The 18,642-nt window shown below is 42.2% G+C and overlaps 1 protein-coding gene across 10 annotated transcripts in view; it reads right to left on the bottom strand.

The window, feature by feature from the left end:
* The window catches only part of LOC105027157 (CSC1-like protein 2), a 299,336-nt gene that overhangs the window by 187,860 nt on the left and 92,834 nt on the right, over positions 1 to 18,642 (bottom strand). For 9 of the 10 annotated variants that reach the window (XM_034294237.1, XM_034294244.1, XM_020044463.3 and 6 more), the window contains one exon: positions 2,373 to 2,463. The exons of the other annotated variant lie outside the window; for it this stretch is intronic. In XM_034294237.1, coding sequence (XP_034150128.1) covers positions 2,373 to 2,463 — 91 coding nt within the window. The remainder of the gene's footprint in view (positions 1 to 2,372; positions 2,464 to 18,642) is intronic. 10 annotated transcript variants of the gene reach the window in all.

Here is an 18,642-nt window from a genome sequence, read left to right as displayed (position 1 = left end):
CCTGACAGCCCTTAGCAAAGGACCCAGGACCCCATATTCCCCAAGCACCCTCCACAAGATGCCGCGAGGGACACAGTCGAATGCCTTCTCCAAATCCACAAAACACATGTGGATTGGTTGGGCAAACTCCCATGAACCCTCCAACACCCCGTAGAGGGTATAGAGCTGGTCCAGTGTTCCACGGCCCGGACGAAAACCACACTGTTCCTCCTGAATCCGAGGTTCTACTATCGGCCGTATTCTCCTCTCCAGAACCCTGGCATAGACTTTCCCGGGCAGGCTGAGAAGTGTGATCCCCCTGTAGTTGAAACACACCCTCCGGTCCCCCTTCTTAAAAAGAGGGACCACCACCCCGGTCTGCCATCCCAGAGGCACTGTCCCCGACCGCCACGCGATGTTGCACAGGCGTGTCAACCAAGACAGCCCCACAACATCCAGAGACTTGAGGTACTCAGGGCGGATCTCATCCACCCCCGGTGCCTTGCCACCGAGGAGTTTCTTGACCACCTCTGTGACTTCAGCCCGGGTGATGGACGAGTTCACCTCTGAGCCCTCATCCTCTGCTTCCTCAATGGAAGACATGTCAGCGGGATTGAGGAGATCCTCGAAGTACTCCTTCCACCGCCCGACGACATCCTCACTTGAGGTCAACAGCTGCCCACCTCTACTGTAAACAGCGGTGGTAGGGCACTGTTTCCCTCTCCTGAGGCGCCGGATGGTTTGCCAGAATCTCTTCGAGGCCAGCCGAAAGTCCTTCTCCATGGCCTCACCGAACTCCTCCCAGGCCCGAGTTTTTGCCTCCACAACCACCCGGGCTGCAGCCCGCTTGGCCTGTCGGTACCCGTCAGCTGCCTCAGGAGTCCCACAAGCCAACCAGGCCTGATAGGACTCCTTCTTCAGCTTGACGGCATCCCTTACTTCCGGTGTCCACCACCGGGTTCGGGGATTGCCGCCTCGACAGGCACCGGAGACCTTACGGCCACAGCTCCGAGCGGCCGCTTCGACAATGGCGGTGGAGAACATGGTCCACTCGGACTCAATATCTCCAACCTCCCTCGGGATCCAGTCGAAGCTCTGCCGGAGGTGGGAGTTAAAGATCTCTCTGACAGGAGACTCGGCCAGACGTTCCCAGCAGACCCTTACAGTACGCTTGGGCCTGCCGAGTCTGTCCAGCTTCCTCCCCCGCCATCGGATCCAACTCACCACCAGGTGGTGATCAGTTGACAGCTCCGCCCCTCTCTTCACCCGAGTGTCCAAGACATACGGCCGCAGGTCAGATGAGACGACAACGAAGTCGATCATCGACCTGCGGCCTAGGGTGTCCTGGTGCCATGTGCACTGATGGACACCCTTATGTTTGAACATGGTGTTCGTTATGGACAAACTGTGACTAGCACAGAAGTCCAATAACTGAACACCACTCGGGTTCAGATCAGGGGGGCCGTTCCTCCCAATCACGCCCCTCCAGGTGTCACTGTCGTTGCCCACGTGGGCGTTGAAGTCCCCCAGTAGAACAATAGAGTCCCCAGTCGGAGCACTTTCCAGCACCCCTCCCAGAGACTCCAAGAAGGTCGGGTACTCTGCACTGCCGTTAGGCCCGTAGGCACAAACAACAGTGAGAGACCTATCCCCGACCCGTAGGCGCAGGGAAACGACCCTCTCGTTCACCGGGGTAAACTCCAACACATGGCGGCAGAGCTGGGGAGCTATGAGCAAACCCACACCAGCCCGCCGCCTCTCACCATGGGCAACTCCAGAGTGGTGAAGAGTCCATCCTCTCTCAAGGAGTGTGGTTCCAGAGCCCAAGCCGTGCGTAGAGGTGATCCCGACTACCTCTAATCGGAACCTCTCAACCTCACGCACTAACTCAGGCTCCTTCCCCGCCAGCGAGGTGACATTCCACGTCCCTAGAGCCAGTTTCCGTGTCCAGAGATCGGGTTGTCTAGGCCCCTGCCTTCGACTGCCGCCCGATCCTCTTTGCACCGGCCCCTTATGGTCCCTCCTGTGGGTGGTGAGCCCACAAAGATTTAGCTACTAATTATTTGCCTTCTTTAGCGGTGGTATTGTGTTTTCAAGCCTTAGTAATATACTTCAAATCAAATATGAATCTGCTCCCACTGAGAAAGCATTGAGTAGAATTCATAGTTGCTCATCAGTCCTGTTCAAAAGAGTGTGGCAACATAACATGAATCTATGAATAAAAATCATTGCAAAATATATATTATGTAACTGTTGACTGATTTCCTGTGCTTAGTCTGCACTAATAAATAAATATGGGAGCCAAAGCCAATGGACTTGTTCAACCAAATGCACGTGACCAGTAGGAGAGAACCTCCAAGGTGGTGAGACATTAGGAGGGAGGGATTTCTCACGTTATCCCGTTGATCAAAGTCGACAGAGCTGGAGACTGACGTGAGACGCTCATAGCGGTCTGGTGTTTCAGAATGCAGAGCCGAGGCAACACTGAAAACAGAGGTCAAGTGTCAGACATTGACAGAAACCAAAAGCAAGGAAGTAACGATCCCGCTACTTGTGTTCAGTTTAAGTTGTGGTTTGAAACTATATAGATTGAGGCTGAAGAGATTTTTTCCCAAAGCAAAGATCTCTAGACATTACAATTCAAACAGTAGTACCACAGCGAACATTGTTAATTAAGGAAGAAAAATGTAATGTCAGCTCTTTGAGTTAGTGCTCATTGATTTGAAATCTAAAAAGACTCATCTAGCATACAGTGGGGAGAACAAGTATTTGATACACTGCTGATTTTACAGGTTTTCCTACTTATAAAGCATGTAGAGGTCTGTAATTTGCATTTTATTGCATGACATAAGTATTTGATCACCTACCAACCAGTAAGAATTCCAGCTCTCACAGACCTGTTAGTTTGTCTTTAAGAAGCCCTCCTGTTCTCCACTCATTACCTGTATTAACTGCACCTGTTTGAACTTGTTACCTGTATAAAAGACACCTGTCCACACACTCAATCAAATAGACTCCAATCTCTTCACAATGGCCAAGACCAGAGAGCTGTGTAAGGACATCAGAGTTAATATTGTAGACCTGTACAAAGCTGGGATGGGCTACAGGACAATAGGCAAGCAGTTTGGTGAGAAGGCAACAACTGTTGGCGCAATTATTAGAAAATGGAAGAAGTTCAAGATGACAGTCAATCTCCCTCAGTCTGGGGCTCCATGCAAGATCTCACCTCGTGGGGCATCAATGATCATGAGAAAGGTGAGGGATCAGCCCAGAACTACACGGCAGGACCTGGTCAATGACTTGAAGGGAGCTGGAACCACAGTTTCAAAAAAATCCTGAATCGCATGCAAGCTCCCCCTGCTCAAGCCAGCGCATGTAAAGGCCCATCTGAATTTTGACAATGACCATCTGGATGAGCCAGAGGAGGAATGGGAGAAGGTCATGTGGTCTGATGAGACAAAAATAGAGCTTTTTGGTCTAAACTCCACTCGCCGTGTTTGGAGGAAGAAGGATGAGTACAACCCCAAGAACACCATCCCGACCGTGAAACATGGAGGTGGAAACATCATTCTTTGGGGATGCTTTTCTGCAAAGGGGACAGGGGAGGATGGATGGGGCCAGGTATTGCGAGATCTTGGCCAACAACCTCCTTCCCTCAGCATTGAAGATGGGTCATGGCTGGGTCTTCCAGCATGACAATGACCTGAAACACACAACCAGGGCAATTAAGGAGTGGCTCCGTAAGAAGCATCTCAACGTCCAGCGACAGCCCCTGAAACCTGGAGGATCTGGAGACGGTCTGTATGGAGGAGTGGGCCAAAATCCCTGCTGCAGTGTGTGCAAACCTGGTCAAGAACTGCAGGAAACATATGATCTCTGTAATTGCAAACAAAGGTTTCTATACCAAATATTAAGTTCTGCTTTTCTTATGTATCAAATACTTATGTCATGCAATAAAATGCATATTAATTACTTAAAAATCATACAATGTGACTTTCTGGATTTTTTTTCTGGATTACAGACTTCTACATGGGAAAACCTGAAAAATCTGCAGTGTATCAAATACTTGTTCTCCCCACTGTATGTCATATGACCTAGTCTTTTCTTACCACTTTATTTTGACTAGAGATTACTATGTCTAGTCAAAATGTCACAAAACTATCACAATCAACATTTCACCCGAACCACCACCTCAAGACCAACACAACTTAAGAAAGCTGCAATGTGAATATTTACAATTAGTTTAACATTAGTAGCTACACAGTTGCCAAACCTGTGGGGCTGGACAGATATGTCAATAATGGTTTGTGTCATGAATTTAAAGTCTGAAACAGCACTGTTTAATAGGTTGTTCATGACTGGCCTTGTTGTGGAGGTGTCAAGTAAAGGATTACCACTCATTCTGTAGGACCACATACAAACATTGTGCACACAACCCAGGATTGTTGATAAGGGTGCATCAAGTATAGCAAATAATGGTGCAAATGAACAAACCCATGTTGGTCTACATTGCATTTTGATGACAAAAAATAAGGTATTTTCCTTGATATGCATAATGTAATATTGTGATTAAGCTCTACTGAGCATTGGAGAGGGCAAAGTTGGTAAAGCATATGACTTTAAGCCTTATTCATTCAAACTATTCAGCCATCATAATCTTTTGCACAGGTTTCAGGTAAGTCAAATTTGATAAATGTTTTTGTTTTTGCATCTACTTATGAAGTGATGCCTTTAGTCACAATACATTGTGTTCTTAATATCAGCATTTTCAGTAAGTAATAATCAAACTGTAAAACTGATACATTTTTTTATAATAATAAATCAAAGAAAATAAGGGTGAAAGTCTTACTCCATACTTTCTTGAAGCATAGTATTTCAGAATATATAATTCAGAATGTCAGTTAGCAATTTTGATAAAAATCTGCAAATTGGTTGCGTTAAAGCTGCAACACTATATGTATGTTGTCTCCCGTCTTTAGATTCTACTTTTGATCTACCATTTAAAAACCTCAACATACTCCAATGAAGACATGGTGAACATTCCAGTTTCTAGCTGGACACAAATATGAGAAAAACTAATGTATTCTGTTTTTATTAACCTTTTCATTAATTGTTTTTTAATCAAATGCCTGGTTAAATAACTAAAATAATAATTAGGGCCCCTAAAGTAGGCTGGACAGAATTTTTTACAATGCTTTTGGGGTGTGCATAAGAGTGACATTACATGGTCATGATACTGTCATAGCCATGACACATGTAAGAATCATTATGAACATTTATGAATGTTGTCATTCGGTGTCATTCGGTAGATTATGTCATTTTTTAAGCAAGTTTGACATTGTTTGGGATGTCTTTGTAATGACAACTTGACATTAACTGAGTCAAAACAACCTGTCAATGTCTTTGTTGTGACAATTTGACATTAACCACGACAACATTAGATTAGATTCAACTTTATTGTAATTGAATAAGTACAGTACAATGAAATTGAAGGAGTAGGGTAGCATGTGCAACATAAATGCTGGGATAGTTAGGTTCCTGAGGTAAACACGTACCTGTAACTACTGAAAACTTCAGACTTTGCTAGGCAGTGTCAGAGTCCAGTAGTACAAAGGGTGGATATGGTTAGTGATGGGTCACGGAATTCAGCAGGGTTAAAGCAGATGGAAAGAAAGTGTTCCTGAGCCTACTGGTGCGGGAACGAAGAGACCTGTACAAACTGCCTGATGGAAGGAGGGCAGTTTGTGGCATGGATGTGAAGGGTCCCTAATGATGCCACACACCCTGTGCAGACACCGCTTGTGCTGGAGGTCTACGATGGCCAGGAGCTGGGTCCAAGTGATGTGCTGGGCGGTTTCCACCACCCGTTGCAGGGACCTCTAGTCGGCTACAGAGCAAACGCCAAACCATGCTGTGGCGCAGTTAATCAGAAACATAACCTGTCATAAACATGTCATAGCATGCCTGATTATCAAACTTGAAGAAACTATTTAGCTTTATGTGGTAGCATTAAATACAACTGTCATATGTGGTTGGTTTTGACATTGGTTGTCATGAGACCATTATAAGTGTGTCATTAATATTTTTCTTGACCTCAAGTACAGTGGTACAATTTGGACTTGTCATAAAGATGTCATGACATGTTATAACACTGTCAAATGCTTTTATAACAGTGTCATGGATATTTTTCTTGACCTCAAGTAAAGTGGTACAAATTGGACTTGTCATAAAGATGTCATTAAGTTTGTCAAATATTGTAAAAAAGATGTAATTACGTCTGTCAAATGCTTTTAAATACCTTAATTAAAAAAAAATACATTTCCTTAATAGTTTTTTCTCCACAAAAGTTTCCAAAATACCAAACTACTTTCAACAATCCTAATTTGGTAACACTTTCCGATAAGGATACATAAACAACCATTAACACATGCAGGAGTTACCTTAAACGAACATTGATGAACAATGATGAACAAGACATGAACAAACGGTTAACAATGATAACCCTTACTTTATTAATGGTTTACAAATGCATTAACAAACAGATTGTAGTGTCATTTGTTCACACTGACACAGGACATAAACTCATGTAGTTTTTTGCAAAAACCCAGTTAGTACTGTAATTTGTTAAAGTTGATACAGGACATCCATTCATGTACAGTACCTAGTCTTTGCATGATAAATACCCTAAGTAATATAAACTATTCAGAATATAATCACATTGAAAATATTATTCATAAAGTAGGCTAGATAGTGATAGTTTAACAAATTACCTTCATGTTAACACAAATAGAACATGGCTGACCAAGTTAGCAAAGTGCTACCCGGAACTGACAAACACTTCACAGGGGCTAGCATTCAGCTAACCACAAGGAACAAGGAACTAGCTAATCGCTAACCCTTACAGTGCAACGATTGCAAAGTTCTTAAACAACACAGATACAAAATTCAATTATATTAATCATAGGGATATTGTCAGAGTGTTGTTTTTGAAAAAAAAATAATTGCAGTTCAGTACAAAGGAATGCACTACTGTCACAGGATTTTATATAGGCATGGGTCTCTGTCATAGTTATACAATTACCACGCTTTTCCAACCCTCTACATACATTTAAACAGGCAAGTTATCAAACTGTATCAAAAGGTCTAGTGTACTTTTGACTTTGCCGAACAGGAAAACAGGATAAATGATGAGGAAGACATGGTTTTCCTTGAAGAGTTACAAGAACGTGCAGGTGATCGTTAACGGTCCAAACGCAACACAACCATGTCAAACTGCCCCCTATAGGCCAATCGTAGTAAGTGTCCTTCAATATAAAAGTACCTCCAAAATTCTATATGAATAAATTTTGTCTGTCACACCTATTTGAAGACGCAAGTAACCAGACTAGCTTTTAATAATGGTTACTGTAATCATATTAACAAATTGGATTATGTACATTATCTCTTGAATAATGTATATTACTTAGCCAATTGTTCATGCAAACCACTAGTGACATGAATGGATGTCCTGCGTCAATATTAACAAATTACAGTACAAACTATCTTCCTGCAAAAACTTTTTTCACATCATGGAAAGGTCTGCCCAAGACACCATTATAATGGCATATGGCCAACCAGTGGTGCTACTATCATTTTGAGGTGAATCTTCATTGACTCAGGAGTGCGATTACCTTTATGACTCCATATTTAAAATTTGTATTTCTGCCATGCATGCTCAATATGCTGAATATAAGCACCAGTCTCAGGATCAACAAAGTTTATTTTATGGCAGACAGAATACTGGCTAAATAGTTTCTTCAAGTTTGATAATTAGGCCCATGTTTATGACAGGTTATGATGTCTTGGTTACTGTCATGTTGTCATAAAAAAGACACTGACAGGTTGTGTTGTCTCAGTTAATGTCAAGTTGTCATAACAAAGACATCCCAAACATTGTCAACCCTGCATAAAAAATGACATATTCAACCCAATGACACCAAATGACAACATTCATAAACGTTCAAAATGATTCCTTAATGTGTCATGTCATGGTTACGACAGTATCAAGACAGTGTCATGTCACTCTTGTGCACACCCCTTCAAATAAAGTGTTAACCAATAGTCTTATAAGTAAATGAACAACCCAGCAGTGCAGCCCTCTTGATAACAAAGATTCATGACATAGGGTCAAGCAACGTTTATCTGAGTGTGATAGAACAGTGGTATTCAAACTTTGTTTTTCAGCGATCCACACTTTCAAAAGGACAAACCACCGCGACCCAAATGACACGAAAGTGTTCAAATATACCGTTTTCCATATATTATTAATTATTTGTAGTAGTTTTAACAAAACTCATTCTAATTGTCATCAGTAATAACACATTTTCAAAATGTTGACAGTAAGCCATCACAGAGCTGTTTATTATAAAAAACGTTATAATCACCAAAATAACCAAGATCATGTATTTCTTTTCATTATACATGTAAAAATTTGATAATTTTAGGTGCTAATGTGACAGGTGTGCCTGCTTGGTTTTCCTAAATATTACAGTCCAGTCAGGGGTGCGGGATGACAGAGCAACGCGCATATCAGATGCAGAGTTTAGTCGATTTCTGTACTTTGTCTTTATTTTTGTCAAAGTGGAAAATCCGAATTCACATTTGTAAGTGGTTGTGAAAGGCAAAAGCAACAAAATGCTGGCTTTACTTTGCACTGGATATTCCAATGCGATGATGAGCCAGAACGACGATAACTTCATGCATGCGTGTCGTGTTTTGAATGTTCTGTCACTGGTCAGCTGGAGAAGCTCACTCTCCTCAGATGTAGTTATGGTCAGCTCAATCAGTGAGAGTGGGTTTTCAAAATAAATTGGGTTCTAATCAAATTTCTTGTCCTTCAAACCTCTTTTCTGGAACGTAGTGATTAAAATTGTCTATAAGCGCTGTCAGATATTGAACAAGGGCAGTAATGCACTTGATAACGATGTCAGTCACATCATTTTCTTCTATGTGTAGTAACATAGTGGGAAACATATAGTGGCTGGGTTTGGGCCTACTGAGCCGCGTCTGCCACAGCTTCAGTGACTTTTGGAAAGCAATCACCTGTCCCCAGTTTCTGAAAACGTCATCATGCTGTCCTTGCAATTTCAAATTGAGTTAGTTTATATCTGCAAGGTATGATAGGATAAAAATCCACTAATCAGTAAATAAATCAGCAAGGGTAGAATGCTTCTGGAGGAAAGCATGTATTTCAGTTCTGAGTTTATATACAATCTACCTTTAGACAGCCAGTGTACATGTGTGGAACAAGTGTGTGTGTTCAGCACCCATGTCCTAGCTAATTGCATCAAAAAGCTGGTTGTTGAGTGCGCTGCCTTTAATAAAGTTAACAACTTTTACCACTTCTTTTAATGCGCTGTCAGGATCGGTAGGCATTCCTTTTGCTGCTAAAAAAATTATGGATGAAGCAGTGATCTCAAATGATTTCTTGCCCAGCAGCCTCCTGGAGGCTTTCACAACTCCGCTGTTTCCCCTGTCGTGTTCGCGGCCCCATCACTCGTTATTTCTTTACAATTAGACCAGTCAAGCCCGCACTTACTAACTACGTAGTTATTAAGTTGAGCAAATATCTGTTCACTTGTCGTAGTAGTAGGGAGAGTCAAGCAGCACAAAATATCCTCCAAAAAATTTTTTCCCCAGGCGTGTCTTACAGTAACCCAGTAGGGGCAACATCCTTCAGAGGGACGCGGACGTCCCCCATCGTCACATGGACGTCATCGCTAGGGGGAGCTCTCGAGTGGATGTTTAGCAGGACGGACGAGCGACGAGTGACGTTGAGCCGGACGGGCGCGAGAGGCAAGTCAATCCCTCAGAGCTACGCGGACGTCCACCACGGTCACATGGACGTCCACGCTAGGGGGAGCCTTAAACGGTTTCTGTGTCTTGGGGGATACAGTCTTTTGACAGGCTGTGGGGGGAGGGGCATAATGTGTGTGTACTTCATGAGACACACTGAAGGGGGGATGGGTCAAGTATTCAGGTCATGTGAATTTATGCCAACATTCCAAACATTTGTATCAAATTCAAAAATGGCAGTATGTGGATAAAGATACTGGCCATGAGGTAGGTGTTGTTATTTTTTCATGTTTATTGTACTGTGGAGTCATTTGTTTTTAGAGAATGTTTGTTTTTAAAGATGGTTTGATATGTTCTTCTTGAAAAATAATGAATTACATTTTCAGAACTTGATAATTAGGTATTGAATGTCTGGGTATAAAAGGGTATAAAACAGGGATGATCACTCACATATATCTTTTTTTTTGGCATAAACTATACAGATTATCAATAAGATAAAGTTGTGAAATAATTGATTACTGTTGATTACTGTTTATTTAACTCTTAAATGTGTGTTATTGATACATTCACCAGTGTACACATGTTTTCAGGGAATTTCTGTCAGCAGTTTCTACAGTTCAAGTAAGTGAGAGGTGAAGTCTATAATTTTGCCACCTGATGGTTCATCAGATTCAGAGGAGGGAACCAGTAAGGAAGACAAGGAAGTTCATCTGTATAGGCCTACAGAGGGACAGTGTGAGGATGACAGCAGCAGTGACAATTTGATTGGTAGCTCTAGTGATGAAGCAGAGGAGGGACCAAAGCAGAATAAATGAGGGACAATGTTTAGGTAATGATTAGATCTAGTGGTTTTGCTGTACATATTGTATTTTATGTGTCTATCTGCAGTAAAACACGTGTATTATGGTGGTATGTTAGTAAATGAGTGGAAGGAAGGAACCCCTCTCTTCCTCTGACACATACACACACACACACACAGGGGTTTGTGTAAAATTACAAATAGTTTGGTGGTTTGTGTTGGTGATTGAGGGAAAGGGAGTGTATCTGTTTTTTTTTTACATTGATAACTTTTTTTCCATTTCAATAGTTGGAGAAAAACTGAGTTTGAGTACCAGTCTACAGCAACACCAAGCTGCTTCAGTGCACCAGACGAGCTTTCCACTCCACTAACATATTTCAGCAAATTCTTTGACAAGGACATCTTTGATGTCATTGCTCAACAGACAAACTTGTATTCATGCCTGCTCATTAGATGCAGCATCAACACTAATGCCTCCGAAATCAGTAATGGGTATAGTGAAAATGCCTGCAATGGAAAACTACTGGGCAACAGATACATGATATGACACAGTAGCAGATGTCATGCCACTCAAGAGGTACAAATGTTTATCCAGGATGCGTCTCTTTCAAGATAACATAAGCTCTGACTCAAGTGAAGATCGCCTGGTGAAAATAAGGCCTGTGCTTTATCACATGAGGAGCAAATGTATAGAAATGGAGAGTGAGAACCAGTTCTCAATTGATGAAATGATGGTTCCTTACAAAAGGAAAAAAGCTGGAAGTCTGCGGCAGTATCTACCCAGCAAACGCAAAAAATGGGGGTTCAAGATCTTTGTGCGCGCTGGTGTGTCTGGCTTTGTGTATGACTACACAGGGAAGTCTACATTTGATGGTGCTCCTCAAACTCTAGGCAAAGAGTTTGAGTTAGGTGCAAATGTTGTTCTGCAGCTGTGTAGAACCATTAGAAACCCCTGCAACTGTGTTGTCTACATTGACAACTTTTTCACATCGTTGAGTTTGATAACTCATCTAAAAGAGTCTATGGACCTCAGAAGTTTGGGCACCATTTGAAAGAACCGCTTGATAGGTTGTAGTTTGGAAGAAGATCGAGACCTCCTACGAAGAGGAAGAGGCAGCTTTGACTTCCATTTAGACAATGATGCAAAGCTCGCTATTGTCAAATGGGCAGACAACAAAACAGTCACCTTGGTGAGCTCCTGTGCTTCTGTCAACCCTGTTGCCCAGGTAAGACGCTACTCTAAGGAGGAAAAGAGAAAGATAAATGTGCCATGCCCTAAGATTGTGTCTGAGTACAACAGTCACATGGGTGGAGTGGATTTGGCTGATATGATGATTGCCCTGTATCGTACTCCAGCAAAGTCCCACTGGTGGTACCTGGGCATATTTTGGCAGATGGTTGACATTGCTGTCAATAATTCATGGCTTCTGCACCGGCGGGATACAGCAGCACTGGGTCAGAAGCACCAGTGTCTGAAGGACTTTAAATCAAATTCAGGTTGGATGCTGCCAGTGGACTCATCTACCCAGAAAAGAGGTATGTCCCTCCAAAGGAAATGAAGACAATACACCACCAAGAGTAATCAAACAGCCAAAAGTCCCCAGGCCTGTGGATGATATGAGATATGACAAGATTGACCACTTCCCTATCCTGTCAGTGAAAGGCCGATGCAGGATGTGCCAGGATGGACAGATGTCCATCATGTGTCAGAAGTGCAAAGTGAGGCTCGCAACTGTTTTCTCAGCTTCCATTGCTGATAGGATATGGCTAGTGTGGGGGCACCACAGGGAAGATTTTAGTATAAAAACAGGAATAAGTTGGCGCATGAACTGTTAAAAAAAAGGGTAAAATTGTTCAATCCTTATCCTACATAGGCAATGTATCTTTGGAGATGAAGTTCAATTTTTTCCCCACTTTCTTACACTTTGTATGCAAAAGATGAATGAAAGTAGATAACCGTCCGTCCTGCTAAACATCCACTCGAGGGCTCCCCCTTGCGAGGACGTCCATGTGACCCTACGAGGGATCTTCTTGCCTCTCCCGTTCATCCGTCCGGCTCAACATCCCGCTTAACGTCCCTCGTCGCTTGTCCATCCTGCTAAATATCTACTCGAGGGCTCCCCCTAGCGAGGACGCCCATGTGACCGTGCTGGACGTCCACGTCGCTCAGAGGGATGTAGCTGCCTCTCCATTAACCAACAAAGTTGCGCTGTCTGAAACATCTGTACTTTCATCCCATTGGATTGAGAAATAGCCAGCTGCTTTTAATCTAGAAATAAATTGCTGTTCAAGGTTATCTGAAACGTCATACATTTTTCTAGAAACAGTGCTGTCATTGAGGGGGATCGATTTTAATAAAATTTTCGTCTAGCACTGCGCTAACCATGTCTATAGCTGAAGGGAGGATTCATTTATCCGCAACAGTGTGCAGCATTTTCTCTTTAGCAACACGGTACGAAACCATGTAAGATGCTAACTGTGCTTTCTCATTCAATGTTATGTTGTTATTAAGAACCTTAGCCGAAGACTTCATCTCTTGTACTTTCCTCTGAAAGAAGTCCAGTGGCTTTCCTGCCAGCTCTCTGTGATGAGTATCTAAATGCCTTTTTAATTTGGATGGCCTCAGACTCTCGTTGGCGAGTTTCTCCCCACATACCACACATACAGGCCTTGCATCTTGGGAGAGACAGCTACAGCGATGTGGACGTCCTGAGCGATGTGGACGTCCTTGCTAGGGGAGCCCTCGATTAGATGTGTAGCAGGACCGAGAAGCGAGAGTGAAGTTGAGCCGCGAATTTGTAGCCGCGATTTAGCCACTCCAAGAACGCGCAGAAAGCCCACTATCCGGATTGGCAATTTCTTAGGGTGCTATCCGGCTTGTTGTAGCCTAGTTTTCTTCCTTATTATAAAATAATTGCCCGTTGTTTTTTTCAAATGACACAACTGATGGGAGAATGTTACAGCAAAATAAATTTAAATGTACCATTTACCAAGATTTACAGTTAGCTTATCGCCGCATCGCTCTGAGGGATGTAGCCCCTACTGTCAGGGTGGCTGATCTCGCTGGCAGGAGCTTACCTAGAAGCAGTGCAAGCGTTAAGTGGTTCTGGTTCACCATGTTGGTGTTTTAACTAGCTATGTGAAACTAAAATGAAAGGTTGTATAACAAATAAATGGCAGTGAAAGGTTTGAAAACTGTAAGAAATATTATTTTTTACTTCTAACAAATAGGGCATTGGGGAGAGGAACATGTGTTCATATGGTGGTTATTTCATCTCATGTAGGTAAACTTGTCCTATGTGGCTGTGGAGGTGTACTGTTGACAATAACCTTAATTTAATCAATAGAGAGAACCAATGACAAAATAATTATGAAAACATATTTGCCGACCCAATTTTAATCTCCCTGACTTTGAAAAAAAACTGTGATAGAGTGCAATACGTTTGGGCACTAAAATCCAGTTAAATGTCAACCTCTTCATACTTGGAATGCACTGGTCAATCAGCCAGCAATCTGAATCAGTCGACTATACATATTTTCTTTTCCATTTTTGCCCCCTTTTCTCTCCCAATCTCACAATAAGACCATGTGCCACTGCTACAACAGACCCTGCAGAGTTGGGAGAGGTGTAGATCGCCACAGGTCTCAGAAACCTGCCCGTACAGCCAGTCTGATTCTTTGCATCCCCTCCCTTAACCAGAAAGTAAATGTGAGCCAATACAACGAAGGAAACACTCACTCACATTGCCTTATGCATGGCCAGGTCAGTGACGCCCGCCCCACCAGAGACATTGCTGGAAAACAGCGGCACAAGGAAATCCCCAATCCCAAAAACCTCCCCCCGGACGATGTCAGTCCAATATGAGCCATCTTACTGGACCCCCCGGCCACAATTGGCAGTGGCTCTGACCCACAGCCATAGTGACGCAGTAACACTTGCAAGGCAAGTACGTAGACCACTGCACCACTCGGGAGGCCCAATTATATCAACTTATGGCCTATTGGAAGAACCAATCATTGATGTACAATGTGATGAAATATTTGCAAATTCTTGTTTCTTTTGCTTACTGCTTGAATAACTCTGTTTCCAAAAACGTTTTGACGCTGTTTAAAATGCAAATAAAAACAGAATGCAATGATGTGCAAATTATTTATCCCTTATATTAGTGGAAAATTATACAAAGACAAAATATATAATGTTGAAACTGATAAAGTTATTGGAAAAATACATGCGCATTTTGAATTGACAGATCTGGACTACATGCAAGCCAGTTTAGCCCCCGGACTCTTTGACTACAGAGCCATGCTGCTGTGATACGTGCAGAATGTGTTTTGGCATTGTCCTGCTGAAGTAAGCAAGGCCTTCCCTGAAAAAGGCATTGTCTGGATGGCAGCATATGTTGCTTCAGAATCTGTATATATTGTTCAGCATTTATGGTGCCTTCACAGAAGGCAAGTTACCATGCCATGTGCACTAATGCACCCTTATACCATAATGACTGCTGACTTTAGCACTGTGCGCTGATAAGAAGACGGATGGTCCCTCTCCTCTTTAGCCCATAGGACACAGCGTCTATGATTCCAGAAAATAATCAAAAATGTTGCTTCGTCAGATATCAGGTCAGTTTTCCCAATCGCCTCAGTCTATCCAAAATGAGATTGGGCCCAGAGAAAGCACTTTTCTGGATGCTATTTATGTATGGTTTCTTCTTTGCATGGTATAGTTTTAACTTGCATTTGTGGATTCTGCAATGTACTGTGTTTCACAGACACTGGTCTCTGGATGCTATTTATTATGTTGTTTTCTTTGCAATGCTATAGTTTTAACTGGCATTTGTAGATTCACAGACAATGGTTTTCAGAAGTGTTCCTGAGCCCATGCAGTGATGTCCACTATAGAATCATGTGTGTTTTTAATACATTGCCATCTGAAAGCCCGAAGATCACAGCCATCCAATATTGGTTTTCACCCTTGTCCCATGCGTACAGAGACAACTCCAAATTCACAGAATCTTTTAATGATATTGTGTACCGTAGATGATGAGATCCCCAAATGATTGGCAATTTTCTGTTCTGATACATTATTCTTGAGTTGTGGCACTATTTGCCTGTGCAGTCTTAGAGTGGTGAAACCCTACCCATTCTCATTTCTAAAAGGCCCATCCTCTCGGGAATTATCTTTTAATACCCATCATGTTACTGACCTGCTGCCAATTGGCCAAATATAGTTGTGTTTTCGTTTTAGCATTACGCAATTTTTAAAAACATGTTAATGACATCAAATTCAAAGTGAGTATGTATTTTCCAAGAAACCATTACATTTCTGTTTCAACATTTGTTCCTACTGTCTATTTAATACAGGTTTTAAATGATTTGCACATCATTGCATTTCGTTTATCTTTTGACATATCTTACACAGTGTCAAAGTCAAAGTATTTTATTTGTCAAGTGCACCGAATGACGTGTCATTCTGAACATTCTTGTGACATGGCACGCAACATCTACGTAGTAATTAAGAAATATAATAAAGCAAAAATAATAACAGAAAATACAAAATATACATGACAATTCTGACTAGAAGCAATTTCAAATAAAGTAGGAATGGGAATATGGACAGTATGAATAAAAATATAAAATATTATAAATATAAGTGTTGTAGTGCCTATAAATGGATACATTAAAATATGCTAATGTACATGAATGTACATAGAAAGTGACCAGAGCATATGAAGTGTTCATGTGATCAATAGATCAGTGTTGCTGGTTAAGGAGCTTTATGCGCTAGGTGTAAAAACTGTTTGTGAGTCTAGAAGTGCGTGTCCGGATGCACTGGTAACGTCTACCAACCGGCAGCAGTGTGTACAGACCATAGCCTGGGTGGCTGTAGTCATTTATGATGTTCTGTGCTTTCCTAAGGCATCACGTGTGCTAGATGCCTTGCACAGAAGGTAGATGGCAGCCGGTCATGCGCTCCGCTGACTTCACCACCCTTCACCAGAGGAGCAGCTGCTGTACCAGGCAGTAATGCAGCCTGAGAGGATGCTCTCAATGGTGCACCTGTAAAAGCTGGTGAGAGTTTTTGCAGACATACCAAACATCTTGAGTCTCTTCAGGAAGTAATGGCCCTTTTGGGCTGTTTTTACCGCTGTCTGCTTGCCTGGAGCAGGTAAGGTCATCTTTGATGAATACACAGATGAACTTGAAGAAAATAAATTAACAGACCACTGCAGTTTCTATCAGTTTCTATCACTATCAGTTTCTCTGGTTTTACTATTCATAGGTATGTATTTTATGAACTACTGATAACATTACTCCCAAATTCCAAATAAAAAGATTATCATTTAGAGTATTTATTTATAGAAAATAACAACTGGCCAAAATAACAAAAAAAAAGATGCATTGTTTTAAAAGCTCAAATAATGCAAAGAAAACAAATTCATATACATTTGTTACAACAACAAAATACTAATGTTTTAACTGGAAAAAATTAAGAGACCACTCCTAATTTTTCTTAAATCACCATCTCTACATGAATGGCAGCCATTCCATTCCAGTGTCTGTTAAATTCCAACACTGGCACACCTCATTTTACTTAATCAGGTACTGATTAGGTGATTACCTGAACCAAATCTACTTTAACGAGGAAAAGTATAACCACTCCTGTGGTCATCACTATCCTCTTGCAATAGGATCAGCTGGATGGCAAAGACAGTGCAAGTAGTACCTCAAAATTAATTTGAATAAAAAAAGTAATTATTCAGCATGACAAAAGAGTTGAAAAGAAAAGCTTTGAGTGAGGAAAATAAGAGTTCAATTCTGGCAGAGGGATACAGTGTGCGCCTGGTTGATTCCATCCTGAATATTTCAAAGATGGCGGTTCATAAGAACAAGGTCAAGCAACAAACATTGGGGACAACAAAGCTGGCAGAAGGCGAAAACGACTGTCCACTAATTGAGATGTCCATAAACCCATTAAAATGTCACTCAACAACTGAAGGATGACATCAAGTGACCTACAAAAAGAATGGCAAACAGCAGCTGAAGTGAAGTGCACGGCTCCTAGGGGCAGGGCTGAAGTCATGCAAAGCTAGAAAAAAGCTCTTCATCAATGAGAAGCAAAGAAGAGCCAGGCTGAAGTCTGCAAAAGACCATAAGGATTGGACCATAGAGGAATGGAGTAAGGTCATCTTCTCTGATGAGTCAAACTTTCAGCTTTGCCCAACAACTGGTTGTCTAATGGTTAGATGGAGACCTGGTGAGACCTACAAGCCACAGGGTCTCGCATCTCGGATCGGTGATGATCTGAGGATGCTTCCGCAAGCCTGGAATCGGGTAGATTTGTCTTTGTGAAGGACACATGAATCAAGCCAAATACAAGTTTATCCTGGAAGAAAACCTGCTTCCTTCTGCTATGACAATGTTCTCCAACTCTGAGAATAGTTTTTTCCAGCTGGACAATGCTCCATGCCACACAGCCAGGTCAATCAAGGTGTGGATGGAGGATCACCAGATTAAGACCCTGTCATGGCCAGCCCAATCTCCAGACCTGAACCCCAATGAAACCCTCTGGAATTTGATCAGGAGGAAGATGGATGGTCGCAAGCCATCAAAAAAAGCCTAAGCTACTTTAATTTTTGTGCCAAGAGTGGCATAAAGTCACCCAACAGCAATGTGACAGACTGGTGGAGAGCATGCCAAGTAGAGCTTAGATCGGGCCCAACAAATCAAGCCCGACCCTACCCGAGCCCAAGCACGTTGTGTCCGAGCCCGGCCTGGCCCGACACGTTCACTGTGATTATCAGCCCGAGCCCGATTTAAACCCGACCTTTTTTAATATGTGTGCAGTTATAACCAGGGGCAGCGCCAGAAGTTTTTTATCGCAGCTGCTGTGCTAGATCATTTAGGCTACAGGGGGGAGCTGCACAGTTATATAGCCTATATTATTTAAATAGCCTACTATTAATAAATGAGCAAAAATTGGCAACTAAAAATTTAGTATTCAATTATTTTTATTATCACAATTAATGTTG

The sequence above is a fragment of the Esox lucius genome, chromosome 9 (assembly GCF_011004845.1).
Source record: "Esox lucius isolate fEsoLuc1 chromosome 9, fEsoLuc1.pri, whole genome shotgun sequence".
Taxonomy (NCBI): Eukaryota; Metazoa; Chordata; class Actinopteri; order Esociformes; family Esocidae; genus Esox; species Esox lucius.
This window is presented reverse-complemented; position numbering and strand designations above follow the sequence as displayed.